The 13,620-nt window shown below is 46.4% G+C and overlaps 3 protein-coding genes across 3 annotated transcripts; 2 read left to right on the top strand and 1 right to left on the bottom strand.

Moving 5' to 3' along the window:
- The first annotated feature begins 567 nt into the window (after positions 1-567).
- LOC128297444 (membrane-associated guanylate kinase, WW and PDZ domain-containing protein 2) lies at positions 568-8,756 on the top strand. The gene is made up of 3 exons (XM_053033081.1): positions 568-1,255; positions 1,946-4,682; positions 5,201-8,756. The coding sequence occupies exons 1-3, from the start codon at positions 741-743 to the stop codon at positions 5,801-5,803; spliced, it is 3,855 nt and encodes a 1,284-aa protein (XP_052889041.1). The 5' UTR covers positions 568-740; the 3' UTR covers positions 5,804-8,756.
- Positions 8,757-9,014: 258 nt separating this feature from the next.
- LOC128309504 (protein mago nashi) lies at positions 9,015-9,800 on the top strand. The gene is made up of 2 exons (XM_053045951.1): positions 9,015-9,338; positions 9,407-9,800. Exons 1-2 carry the CDS (start codon positions 9,075-9,077, stop codon positions 9,587-9,589), a joined length of 447 nt encoding a protein of 148 aa, XP_052901911.1. The 5' UTR covers positions 9,015-9,074; the 3' UTR covers positions 9,590-9,800.
- On the bottom strand, positions 9,659-11,334 carry LOC128309413 (WASH complex subunit 1-like). The gene is made up of 2 exons (XM_053045832.1): positions 11,176-11,334; positions 9,659-11,104 (listed from the first exon to the last, which is right to left on the bottom strand). The coding sequence occupies exons 1-2, from the start codon at positions 11,266-11,268 to the stop codon at positions 9,791-9,793; spliced, it is 1,407 nt and encodes a 468-aa protein (XP_052901792.1). The 5' UTR covers positions 11,269-11,334; the 3' UTR covers positions 9,659-9,790.
- Positions 11,335-13,620: the final 2,286 nt, after the last annotated feature.

Below are 13,620 nucleotides of genomic sequence, written 5' to 3'. Positions count from 1 at the left end.
TATGCATCGCGTTTGAAGTTTCTCTTCATTTCTGCTGCACGTCACATTTCCAGGTTGGAAAATAGTGCATCTCGCGCGTGTGTGTGTATGTGTCGCGCTCTCGCTTTTTCGCCGTTTTGTGATGACGGTCGACGCGTGTGACAGGTGTGGCTTTCGTAAACGGGTGACCTCCAGCAAACGATCGGTCGATCATCACCAATCAAGGTGAAGCAGAGGTTTCCATCCGAACATCCGACGATTAAAAAAAAACGCAGAGGCCAGTGAGACTTCCACCCCCCTCCCCTCCCTTCTGGAATGGTGTTTGTGTGTGCGAGCGCGTGTGTGAGCTCACTGGTGAAAGTGTATATTTTTGGCCATCGACCGTCACACACCGAAACCGATCGTGTGCTCCGTGTTCCAAATGCCCTTGCGAGATGCTCTTCCTCCGCTGGGTCAAAGTGTTTGATGCGTTACACAAAAACAAACCCCTATTTTACTGTTGTGCAACAGTTTTTCATCAAACGGTGTGATTCTTTTCTCTCTACGATACTCCAGATTCAGTGAAACCTCCCCAGTGTGCTAGGCAATTAGCTGCTCTAGGTGTGCTCGTGCATAGAATTATTGTAATCTTCTAAAACACGTGATTGTTTCCCCGTTCGTTGCATTACCCCCGGGTGTGTGGGGTGGTTGTAATTACGCTGGCAACCTGGACGCATATCGCATTGTGTGTCCATCCACCACCCACACGGAAGTGAAACGTAATGAGTCAATCGGGTCCCATCGGCAGCAACGGCATGGGTGTGAAATCTGACTCCGGCAAGGACGCCCCACAAGGGGGCGTTAGCAGTGATAACAATGCGCAGGGTGGAACTGGTGTGCATGTCCCGCCCAGCGTCACCGCCCTCGAAGGGAACAACAATGGTCAGTCGGTGGCACTGAACGGTGTGCCGGGATCGGCCGGTGGAACACCAACCAACGGTGGCAACGGCAGCATCAGCAACAACAATTTGCCACCACATCCACACCACCATAATCAACACCTTCATCAACAGCAGCAGCAGCAGCATAACCACCATCACCATCATCATCTGCCGATGCAGCAGCAAAGCAACGATGGTAGCGTTTCGATAGCAACGGGTGACAGTGAAACGGGTAGCTTCTACGACCAAAAAACGGACCTTTCTTCACATCACCTGGAGGACGAGGATGGTTTGGGCCCGTTACCACCAAAGTGGGAGAAAGCGTACACGGACAGTGGCGAAGTTTATTTCATTGAGTAAGTTGTATGACATTTTCATTTGTGTGAAGTAACGTTTTACTATTTATTTTAGGTAAATTATGTATTGTAGATGTAGCACGAAAGCTTCTTCCTCGCACTCTCTTATTCTTACGCGCAAAAACAGAGATATCCAAACAAACACCGTCTGGTTGCAAATTCGTGTGACGCACAAAGAATCTGACTCATTTGCTATCCCAAAAAGGAAACGTCATTGTTTCTATAGCTGACACGAAAAATGCTCAATTCGTTGTTATTTACACTAGAAATACCAAGTGTTTTACTATGTTTTTTTATAGTGATAATTTTTAAAATTATTTCGGATAATGTTGTTGAGCATAATGAATCTTTAGATCAGATCAGAACACTCAGAATTAGATTCAGTCAACACTAATTTCGAAGAATTAGGGTTCCCCAAAAATTACCCTCTGTTGAGTTTCTGAGTGCATATCATCATATCCCCTTATCAACAGTGGGATTGTTAAACCCGTAAAATTAATGTAATTTAAAGAAACCTTTGCCAGCCAAAATGGCTACATTGCTTATACTGTTTGAAGAAAAAAATTAGAGCGTGTTTAGCGTTTTGTGCTGACAACTTTATTTTTTTGTTGCTGTCGTCTTTGCCTAATTGATAAGCAAAACATGTGATTTACTATTTTTGTCTTCCTGTGCACGCCCTTCCCGTTACAGTCACAACACCGGAACGTCACACTGGTTGGATCCACGGCTGTCCAAGTTTCAGAAAAAATCGCTCGAAGACTGCCAAGACGACGAGTTGCCGTACGGATGGGAAAAGATATGCGATCCACATTACGGCACGTACTACATCGATCACGTCAACCGAAAGACGCAGTACGAGAACCCGGTCCTGCAGGCAAAACGTATGCAGGAACGTGGCAGCTCTTCGACGATGCTCACGGTGGATGGGAATGGACCCGGTGCACTTGACGCAGGGGGACAGCTGGGACCGAACGGCAACGGTGGTGCAACTGGCGGTGTTGGGGGCGTCGGTGGACGTGTGAATCATTTCACCAAGAACCCGGCCAGTCTGCGTGGGGAGCGATTAATGACGACGCTGGTGAAATCCATCCGCGGCTTGGGGTTCACGATCGTCGGCGGTGATGACAATGTGGAGGAGTTTCTGCAGATCAAATCGATCGTACCGAACGGGCCGGCTTGGATGGATGGTCAGCTGAAGATGGGCGACGTGCTGGTGTACGTGAACGATATTTGCGTGCTAGGCTTCACGCATCACGAGATGGTGAACATTTTTCAGTCCATATTGCCCGGCGAGGAGGTACATCTGGATATATGTCGGGGTTACCCGCTACCGTTCGATCCGAACGATCCCAACACGGAAGTGGTGACGACGATCGCGGTCGACGGTTTGGTACAGAATGGTGGAGCCGTGATAGCGGACGGCGAGTTAAAGTTTCTGGAAAACGGTGGCTTTATGGTGGATCACTCGTCGGCCGGTTCGGATGTGCAGCAGAAGAATCCACTGGCAAAAATACAATCGTCCGCGATGCATGGTAATGGGCCCACAATCACGTCCAATGGGGGTGATGTTTACTTCAACGATACGCTGTCGTACCAGCAGCATTACAACAAGGGCAAACAGTACGATCTAGTGCCGGAGATACTGCACATTAACATCGTGAAGAGTGATAATGGGTTTGGGTTTACCATCACGGACAGTTCGTACGGGCAGCGAGTGAAGAAAATCCTCGATCGACAGTGTTGCAAGAACCTGCAGGAAGGCGACGTACTGTTGAGCATTAACTCGATCCCCGTGAAGGACATGAGCCACAATGAGGTGGTGCAGGTGCTGAAGGATTGTCCGAAGAACATCGAAACCACACTGAAGGTTCAGCGAGGGCCGGGTGCCGCCGGTGGTATGCTGGTTGGTCCCGGAGCAGTATCCTCTTCTTCGCTACCCGCAAGCAGCAAACTGACAAACAAGTTGCGGAAGAGTATAGAGATGGCCAAATTTGGTGGTAACGGTGGAATGTTGAAAAAGGACGGTCCGGGAAATTTGTTTCGCAGCAAAACACCAACGGCTGATCTTTACAGTACGCAGACGAAGGAAATTTTACCCACAAGGCCAAAAACACCGCTCGTCGATACGCGTGCCCGTGCCAAGACACCCTCGTTGCCTTTGGCCGAGCTTAATGCGGAGGAGATAGAGTTGGACGGTGTTGGTGGTGGTAAGAGTGTGACCGAATCCAAGCTGGAGCTGAATATGAAATCTAACAGTAGCACACACGATAACGATTCCATTGCGAATGATATTGGTCTGTATCATCACCATCACCATCAGCTGCATGGGGACGATCCGTTCCAGCATCATCTGCAGCATCCGGGGCACATGAAGCACCAGAATCTGGCGGATCGCTTAGGGGAGCTAACGATCGGAAGCTCGAACAACAGTACGAGTGATACGGCCATCTACCACAACCATGGGCAGTCGGGAAACCATCAGTATCAGACCGGTGGCTTCCACCAAACCAACGCCATGGGAGGACCGGGAGGTGGTGGTGTGAATGGTCCACCGGGTGGTGGTTACAATCAGCTATACTCGCCACCCCTTGTTCCTCCACCACCGGTACCGCCGCTTGGACAAGGGCCGTATCATCACGATAACTGCTTCTGCTATGATTGCCAAGACTTCCGCCAACAGCAGCAGCAGCAGCAACAGCATCACATCCAGCAGCAGCAGCAACAACATCTCATGAATCGCCAATTTTCCGCCCAGCAGATGCACCAGATGAATCCCTCACCGCACGGGACGTACAGCCTTCCGCCGCAAATGAGTGACAACATCGGCAAGCGGTTGAACGATTATTTGATGGATCGGAAACGATCTATGCAACAGACGGGTAATCCCGGTCCACCGGTCGGTCCGATTCCACAGTATGACAACCTTTACCTTCCTCATCACCATCCCCTGCAGCAGCAGCAGCAGGGTGGTCCACCGCATCCTCCCATGCACCATCTGCAACAGTCGCCTGGCGGTGGCAACGGGATGTCGCTGTACGACACACAGCAGCAACCACCAATGGGTTCCCATTTCTACGGCAATCCAGTGCCCAGTTTGCATGGTCCACCCGGGAACAGCTGGAAGATGGTGGCGCCCGGTCAGCAACAGCAACACTCGCCATCGCAACATCCGCACCACAACATTTACGGCGGCCCGGGAATGGGTGGGAATAACGGGTACGGTGGTGTCCACCATGGGCTCGATGAATACAGCCTGACGGAGGTGACGCTCGAACGGCAAGCGCTTGGGTTTGGCTTCCGCATCGTAGGCGGCACGGAGGAAGGCTCACAGGTAACGGTGGGCCATATTGTGCCTGGTGGTGCCGCGGACAAGGATACACGTATCGCTACCGGTGACGAGATACTGAACATTAATGGAGTTAATGTGGTAAGTAACCGTGATCTCTAGCAGGCGGTGATTTATTGCATGGATTTAAGTTAAATTTGTTGTACAGTTGGAACCATTTATAACTTCTTTTATAGTTGAAGTGAAAGATATGTAAAAGTAGCTGTGGAACCATTGCAACTTCACAGGGTGTATGGTTTTATTTGTTTATTATAAAGACTGCCGAACACTCACCAAGACAAACCTGCTTAAATTACTCTTAAATAACTGTTATTGTATCCAGTAATATTAATATTTATTTCTGGTTGCTGTTTAAATAGAAAAAGAATGTGTCCATAGATCTTAAAGTTCTTCGCATTTTCATGGGCTTTGCTCAAAAGGAAGTTGATTCTGTTCTAAGCTTTATCTAATATTTCCACATCTACCTCAACACATACCAGTTCAACTTGAAAAAAACGGGAAGTGGGTCCAGCTTTCAAACGCATTTAAATTTTACTAGAAAGAGCAGTAAAATGGCTAAACGTTTTCATGACAACATTTTTTTTGTTTTTTTTTTGTAGGAAAATGCCTCTCATCATCGTGTAGTGCAGCTGATGGGTGAAGCGGGTCTCCGGGGACAGGTGACCATGATTCTACGGAGGCGACAACTCTCAAAACCAATGGTCCCACCGCCACCACCTTTGCCACCGAATCCTCGCTACCCTTACAATGTTCTTGTGACGCGGAAAGAAAACGAAGGATTTGGGTTCGTCATCATCTCGTCATCTGGCCAATTTTTGGGCTCATCCATCGGTGATCTCATTCCGGGCAGTCCGGCCGAGCGGTGTGGTGAGCTGAAGATAGGCGATCGCATTATCGCGGTTAACTCGATCGACATTACCGGCATGAGCCATAGCGATGTGGTCAACCTGATCAAGGAGTCCGGTTTGCAGGTGAAGCTAACGATCGATAGTCCGCGCGATGGTATCATGCATCCGGCGATCGGATCTCTCATTCAACCGAGCGTCCCAACGTCCGTCCCGAACGGAATCGGTGGGACTATAAATGGTGGCGGCGGCGGTCCAATGCTTAGCTCCAACACGGATCTGTACGTGAGCAGCAACAGCACTGTGAGCGGTAGCAATGGACCAACCATCAACCGGTATCCGGCAATAATTTCCTGATTGAGGATACGGCTGCAACAGCAGCTGGCCGAGCGGCATCGTACGCTTGCCCAGCCGCCAGACTCGATGGATGAGAAGTAATGCACTGCTCGTCCACGACAAACATTAACCAAAGTCATAGACGTCACCGTGTGGTGTTGTGCTACCGATTAAGTATCGATTTATTTGCCCTCAACTCTAATGACGAAAGCGGACCCTTAATTAAGTCGTTTTTTTTTATCTGACATCCAATTTGTCCCAAAAAACCTGGGTGAAATCGCGAGACAATTAATTTTAACGCAACTACCTACCTGCATCGGTTACCAAGTTGTGTGTCATTGAATAACGTTACGTACGCATGTACCGTACGTGTGGCGCACCGAGCATGAGTTATGAAATTTGCTTCACATTACTTTAACCTTCCTTTTTGCTATATGTGCTGCGCGCTCCGCTCTGTGGGAATCTGTTGCAAAATTATCTCATCGATTCTATTGTTTTGTTCTGTTATAGTTTTACCCTTTTCTTTTCACAGCACAGTTACACGGTAGCCCAAAAATACGTGCCAATGCAACAACGCAGTGTGTCATTGTGCCACGATATGGGATGACAGGTGTGTCATGCAAGAGTTTTGAATTCGTGCTAAATAATTTGGAACACTGAACATGTATGGGATAATATTAACGATGTTCAATTTCAATCCTTTTGAAGAAGTGTTAACATGACATTTTAAAAATTCTTTGCAGACAAATGGAACCCTGGGATCGAACTTGTCAAACAAACGCGAAATTGAACAAGACAGATTGATTCTGTATGGCAAGTTTGATTATCGCTTAGAAATTATCTACACGTGCGCAATCCGTATGGAACAAGCCTATATTTTTTGTTTGATTTTGTTCTAGCATTTTTCACACGACTGTTGACAGAGCACTTCGAACAGAGTTATATTTGTCGTGTTTGTCTGACTGTTGATTAAGCGCTGCGTGGATTTTGGTACCAGTCCCATCGTGTGATATACCTCTGATGTGGTCACGATGTTTTCTCTATTTCCTAGCAATAATCTGGCACATCTAGAAAGGAAAAAAAAGTAATTCAGATCCGGTTCTCGAAAAAAAAATCTCCAGGTTTCATTTTAAAGTTCACCAAAAATTAAAGCGTCACTTACAAATGGCGCGGAAACCCTGTCGTCTAATCCCCATATTTGTCTTCCACTTTTATATGATCCTTATGTATAACTAGTATCATTTGTTTTTTTTTTATGAAAACAAGACAGCTTTATTATTTCTTGTTTATGTCCTACCTACCAATTTAAGATAAGATTAGCCTTCTCATGTTGAATCTACAGCGCCTCCCAAAAGACCTCATGTTTGGAAACTGCTCACTCCACCACTAGGCGTACACAACACTCCTCGGAAAAGGAAAAGACTGGAGGCAACCGATGTACTCTGTTAGAAATGAGAGCGAAAACAAATGCAATCCATCCTGTGAAACAAAATCTTGCCTTACACCACTTTTTTAAGCAAAGTAGTGCGATTGTTAACAAAAACCAATGAAACGTTTAGACCGTGAGCTCAATATATACACCTGTTTGAAGGAACGTTTGTACGAGAACAAGAAAACAAAAGAAAAGTGTGCTTTTTGCAAAACCGTACTTAGGCGAAACGTTTTATAGGAAACATTTTACCGCGACGTGCGTCGATAATAGTTGTTTGATACCGGTTGCATTTATGCGTGATGAAATGATCTTACTGTTCGGATGCGTACGTATTTATATGTAGACGATTGCATACAAAAAAAAACATATAAAATTTGTCCATATCTACGTGCTTATAATGTACTTGATAAAGCTCATATCGAAGAATCGATCGATTCAAACTGAACAAACAAAAATAACAGTATATTTAAACAGGTATAGCCAATGCGAACCGTGCAGCCAGATTCTAGAAACGATAAGCGTATGTGTACCTTGTGTGTCTCAAAGAAAACTTAATTAGACGGATATAGTTGTTGTATTAGGTTATAAAGGTTGTACATAGAAGCGTTACAAGTATTTTACTCAACTACACTTTACTTTTACCTTTTCGCGTAGCTAGAGCATTACCTTACCTAACACCACCAAGCCACATTTTGTTATGCAGACGAAACAAAGGCTTCTCGGTAGTGTTGGTCAGTTTGGGGCTATCCATTTTTATTAAATTACAATTTGTTTACCAACTGGTAGTATTTGTAATTTGCTCAGCCTTACCACTCCCGCCAGTTCGATGTATATAGTGAAGTAGATGCAACAAAATTGCGACCAGAAACATCACGAACTAGAACTGAAAACGTGAAACCATAAGCGGATGTCAAAATCAAATCAAGTGCCTCCCATTTTTTATTGTACGTTACAGAGAGATCGAGAGAGATAGAGTAGAAAAAACAAAGGGAACGTTGCGTTCCCGTACCCGACTAGTTCTAGTTGCATTTTATATTTGTTTATGTTATGTAGTAGCATAGAAGAATGATCCCTGTAGTGCTAGTGATAAAAACCCTCAATTTTTGGTAATTAACCGCTCCTTTTAGCGATATCCGATACTAGGAACGACTACAGCAAAGTTAACAGAAAAGCATTAAGCGAGCTGTTTATACCTGTTTTTGCTAATAACGGAAGCAATGTTGTTTGTGTAAACAATTTACGACGTACTATTTCGAGTTAAGTTATTTGTTAAGCAGATAGGGTATTTGAGTAACTGTGCACATAACACACGATGCCAGTTATTACATCTTAAACACGAACTTAACAATTACCGGGTACGAATGGTAGCATATTGTGGAACGCAGTTTTCTTATCGATCGCGGAACAATCAGGCGAGTTGTCGTTGATGTAGAGCTATTTAATTACAGATTTTAAGTAGAAAGCAATACGTATGTAAACCCCCTGATACATGTTACACGAAGAAGCTCATTAAACAAACAATAAATAAAGCAAGTAGTTGAATCTGACACCAAATACTGCCAAAATTTTCCTTTGCATATCGAAATGTGGCATAATTTTATCCTGAAGGATGATAAGAATGATTTAATCACTAGTTCACTGATATTGCCTTATTAACGGCTTGTTTGTTATGTTCAGATACTCTGTCAGCTGGGTACGGTGTTACTCTCAGACCCGCCATTTTAACGAAACGTATAAACTTGCCTTTAGCTGTCAAACCGTTGCAAATGACTTAACCTCCCTAGCTCGATATAAACGGTAGAGGAAAGCAAAAAAAGCGAAAAGGTATTTGCCGCGAGGAAAAGAAAGCCCGCACCGAAAATGTCCAGCACGGAAGATTTCTATTTGCGTTACTACGTTGGTCACAAGGGCAAGTTTGGGCATGAGTTTCTGGAGTTTGAGTTCCGGCCGGATGGTAAGCTGCGGTACGCAAACAATTCCAACTACAAGAACGACACCATGATCCGGAAGGAAGCGTACGTGCATCAGGCAGTAATGGAGGAGCTAAAGCGTATCATCCTGGATTCGGAAATTATGGCAGAAGATGATTCCCTGTGGCCACCGCCGGATCGTGTAGGACGACAGGTATGGATGATTTTAGTTGGGAGTTGGTTTTGGGTCATTAACCGGCTGTGTGTTTTCGGTTTTTGCAGGAGTTAGAAATAGTGATAGGCGATGAGCACATCTCTTTCACCACATCCAAAACGGGTTCGCTGGTGGACGTGAATCAGTCCAAAGATCCGGAAGGACTCCGCGGGTTCTACTACCTCGTGCAGGATCTAAAGTGTCTTGTGTTCTCATTGATTGGACTGCATTTCAAAATCAAACCCATCTAACCCCGGTGCGAGAGATGCAACAGGAAACATCACCGGTTTCCTCCACAACACAAACCACATACATTTTGGTGGAATAACATGGAATTTTCTTTTCACTTTATTTACTAAAACAAACAAAGATTCTCTATCGCATTTCGAAATGTGAAACATTCTTTGTGACAATGTAGAGTAATAATAATAAACGTAAAGGACACTTTTCGCTTACTCCCAGTCTTCTTCGTTGCTCTCGCTAGCCGATGCGTCCGCGGCGAGTTTCGGCGCCGGTGGTGGAATCAACGCGGACAGTCGATCTATCACGTTGCCCGGTTCCTGAGCTTCGCGTGTGCCCGATATTCCCTTTCGGCGCATCTGCAGCTTGTTGTGCAGATCGTCAATCAGGCTTTTCGGTTCCGATGTTTCGCTGCGACCCGCGGTGTTGTTTTCGCGCCGGCCGGAAGATTCGCTATGCCGCAGGTTTGCTTTCTTCGCACCACCGGCACGCCGGATTGCTTCCATCAGGTTGAAATGGGCGTCACCGCCCGATGATGCAGGTGCATCTTTTTGTTTCGTTGACGGTGCTTTCGTTTCTGGGACGATTTTGGGGGCTGTTTCCGTAACCGCTATTACCGGAGGTGGTGGTGGTGGAGGAGGTGGCGGCGGTGGAGGTGAAACCATGGATATGGTTGGAGGCGGTGGCACAGGTTCCGAAGCAGTACTCCGCATTGTTGGTGGCGGCAACGGGACAGCTGAACTATCGATTATCTTGTCTTTGGAATGATCCGCCACATCGATGGCACTCGTGAGGTCCTCGAGGGAGGGCAACTGCTCGATAATTCCGGCCAGCTGGAGCGATGGTGCGATCAGTGTGCTGTTACCAACGTAGTTAATATTGCTCACGATACCCGGCAGATCCGGCAAATCGATCGGTACGTCCAGCTTCGGTGCATCGCTCAGTGAAGGTGTGTAGAAAATATCCTGACTCTTCTTCTTCATTCGTTGGCGAATAATGGGCGACGATGAGGAAAGAACTCTTTCTTCGCGTATCGCACCACCGTGCGATGAGTTCTTCCGAACCGATCGCTTCCATTCTTGCCCCTTGTAGTCCTGCACATACGTGGACTCGCTAAACAGCAACAATGTGTCTAAAAATGGTCCCAATTCTCGTCCGCACAAATTACCAGTACGGTTAGCCGAAGAATCAAATGGAAAAATACGTTCACTTTCGCGTGCCGATTTAACGTGATAGAATTGTATCTTTTCCTGCAACGAATGGGACGGCTGGTAGGGTTTGTCTTTCACGTCGGTTGGCAAACACCAATAAGAGATTCCATTGCTGGCGGAGAAGGTCGGCGTGATGACCGATTCCATATCACTTGCCGGGTACCGGCTGGGTGAATAAATGATGATTGCTTGTTTGGTTTCGTGCAGCCTCCGCACATCTGCGTTCACCTTTTCCACGCGCACATCCAGCGCTTTCAGGCGAGTCTTGTTTTGCGTGATCCGCGCATTAATCTTGGCAAACACATCTTCCACCACCTGCAAAGAGAGAGAAAAAAGCTAAGTGATCTGCGTAACCAATGCAATCATATCGACGGGATTCTGTATACAAGGTTGAGCGTTTTGAATGCGTTAATTGCATCGAGTATCATTTCCTCATGGCGAATGTCGTGCTTCACCACCGGTACACTGTACGTATGCATTTTTGTTTCACGAGTTTCCAGACATTCGATTAATTTCTATCTAGCGTATGAATCACAAACGGAGTGCTCTTTATTTGTTTTTGCCTTGTATTATCGCTCAGGAAAGTTTGACGCCTAGCACACGTCAAAACTTCCCGATGAAATTAATCGATGAGCGTGTGTTCCTCGACTGTCAAACGTTTGCTCGACGTGAGCACAAGTGAGAAGGGCAGCTCGAATGCGTGAGTAGAGCAGTTTTGACACCAAACAGCCGCCATCTTAGAAAAAAATCGTGCGTGTGTTCCACTGTTTCCACGGCAGCTCCGTTCGATTTTTGTGCGCAATTTGGTCGCGTTTTACGGTGTTTTTCTATGACAAATGTACCAGCGACAGCATTATGAAGTGTAGCAGGAAGTGGACATTGTTGCCGGAGGTGTCGCAGTAGCGGAACGGTGGTATGGTGATTGATTCCCGTACAGGAGAACCATACACGAGCTATTCGAAGCAACAAGTGGGAAGTATTACATTGGGCCAGTGAAGAATATCCTGGCGATTGAAACCGTGCCCGGAATTATGTGCTGTTCGGGCTGTGCATGGTGAAAACATAATCTTCCGCTGGCGTAAAACGCAAGACGGTGCGAAAGTCTTGCGCGGCATTCCGTGTACGCCGAGTTCCATGCAAAAAAGGGAAATATTTTGAAAGTGCTACTGTTTTTTGACACTTACACATTCACTCACACACAGCGAAGTGCGCGTTGCTGTTGGCGTTGGTGTGCGTGCCTGTGGTGTAGTAGTGTGAGTGTGTATGGATAAAGAGTGAAGCAAAGAAGCAGCGGGTTTGGTGCGACGCGTTCAAGATCAGTGTGCGAAGCAGACCGACCGATCATAAAACAGAGCAGAGAAAGAGAGAAAGAGAGCGTGAGAGCAAAAACGGTTGTGCTGGCGTGTGTTGGGTTTGCGAGTGTGTTGGTGATCGTCGCATAGCTGATCGCATAGTTTAGCAACGTTATAAAGGCAAGCCGTAAGGCAGCGCCGCTTGCTTTCATTCATTCAAAATTTTTCCCCGTGTACTCACATCGATGCTTATGGAATGGAATACATTATGATGGTAGGTATGGCAATCTCTTTCTGGAGATTGTTTGATTTAGCTTTATTTACTGTCTAATAGTTGTAGGTTGTAATGAAATTCGATAAATCGGACCATGAAGGGATGGATCCTGCTGGGAGCCATGTCGAAACCCGTAGTTCACCAAGCATAACTCATGGAATGGAATTTAGATCAACCTGTCAACCACTAACGCGTCCACTGCCTACTTTATATGGATAAGTTTTTCGATCATCCGTGCCTCGCACTGGAGTCAGAAGATTGATCTTTTTCTTGATCGGAATCGGCTTTCCCAAATGCACACACGAATCGTTCTAAGGAATTTTGATGACTTCCGGGCATATTGGTCCGGATCCCGACGCGCGTGTGTTTGCGCACGCGTCTGTATGCGCGTTGAACCTGTGTACGTATATGGAAAGATGGAAAAGCTGAGCAGAGTAGGAAACGGGGAGAAGCGGACGGACGAATTAAGAGACGAACTGGAACTGCGATATGATCGTGCGTATGCATTCACGCAACACAGCATCGAATGAAGGCATTCCTCTGATCTTTCCGAGTTCGCCGTGTGGCCGTACTAAATTCACCCGATTTTCTTTTCAGAGCCCTCCCCTCCCCCCCCCCCCCCCCACTGAAAGTTTCGAGAGGAACCGTTGTCCCGTTCAATCGAACCTGGTGGCTTACTGTGCGGGCGCGTGCATAACCTTTTTTCCTTTATTCTCTCCCATTCTTCTGGGAAAGCGCTGTTAAATCGCGGACCCTTCTGTGACGGGTCCCGGTATTCGTCTGTCTCGCTTTGCGCTTCGCGTAATACATTCATTCCAGTGTGGTGAATGCGCGACCGAAGATGGTGCCGGATCCTTCTAAAGGGTGGGGATCCATTCATATACGCGGAACGCGAGGGACGTAGGAGACGGGTAGTGTGTGGAGTGTGTGGTGTGGAAGATTTTTTGTTGCTTTATGGCCAACCACGCTTCTCGTCATACACACAAACGCGCATTTTTGTTTCTGTCTTGCATCTTCAGCCTCTCTTCAGCTCACTTGATTCGACCTTGGGGCTATAATTCTGCTTTTCTGGCCCGCGAACACTAACGCGAAAGGATTTTAGTTCGTGGGGGTTACGTGGAGAAATAATGGTTGCCCGAAAGTGGATCATCTTGCGATACGGAGTATTGTAAATGGTTGCAGAAATGTTTAATACTTTACCATTGATAGTGGTTGTTTTGATATATCTCATTAGATGTAATATCAAATAACCAGTGATAGTAATA

This window comes from Anopheles moucheti, chromosome 2, assembly GCF_943734755.1.
Source record: "Anopheles moucheti chromosome 2, idAnoMoucSN_F20_07, whole genome shotgun sequence".
NCBI classification, from domain to species: domain Eukaryota; kingdom Metazoa; phylum Arthropoda; class Insecta; order Diptera; family Culicidae; genus Anopheles; species Anopheles moucheti.
Note: the sequence above shows the minus strand (reverse complement) of the source record. Positions and strands in the feature narration are given on the sequence as shown.

Excerpts from the sequence above, each read along its gene's own strand:
- LOC128297444 (XM_053033081.1), top strand. The coding sequence starts at position 741 with ATGAGTCAATCGGGTCCCATCGGCAGCAACGGCATGGGTGTGAAATCT. Across the intron at positions 1,256-1,945 it reads GGCGAAGTTTATTTCATTGA|TCACAACACCGGAACGTCAC; the intron begins GTAAGTTGTATG and ends TTCCCGTTACAG. Across the intron at positions 4,683-5,200 it reads ACATTAATGGAGTTAATGTG|GAAAATGCCTCTCATCATCG; the intron begins GTAAGTAACCGT and ends TTTTTTTTGTAG.
- LOC128309504 (XM_053045951.1), top strand. The coding sequence starts at position 9,075 with ATGTCCAGCACGGAAGATTTCTATTTGCGTTACTACGTTGGTCACAAG. Across the intron at positions 9,339-9,406 it reads CGGATCGTGTAGGACGACAG|GAGTTAGAAATAGTGATAGG; the intron begins GTATGGATGATT and ends CGGTTTTTGCAG.
- LOC128309413 (XM_053045832.1), bottom strand. The coding sequence starts at position 11,268 with ATGCATACGTACAGTGTACCGGTGGTGAAGCACGACATTCGCCATGAG. Across the intron at positions 11,105-11,175 it reads CATTCAAAACGCTCAACCTT|GTGGTGGAAGATGTGTTTGC; the intron begins GTATACAGAATC and ends CTCTCTTTGCAG.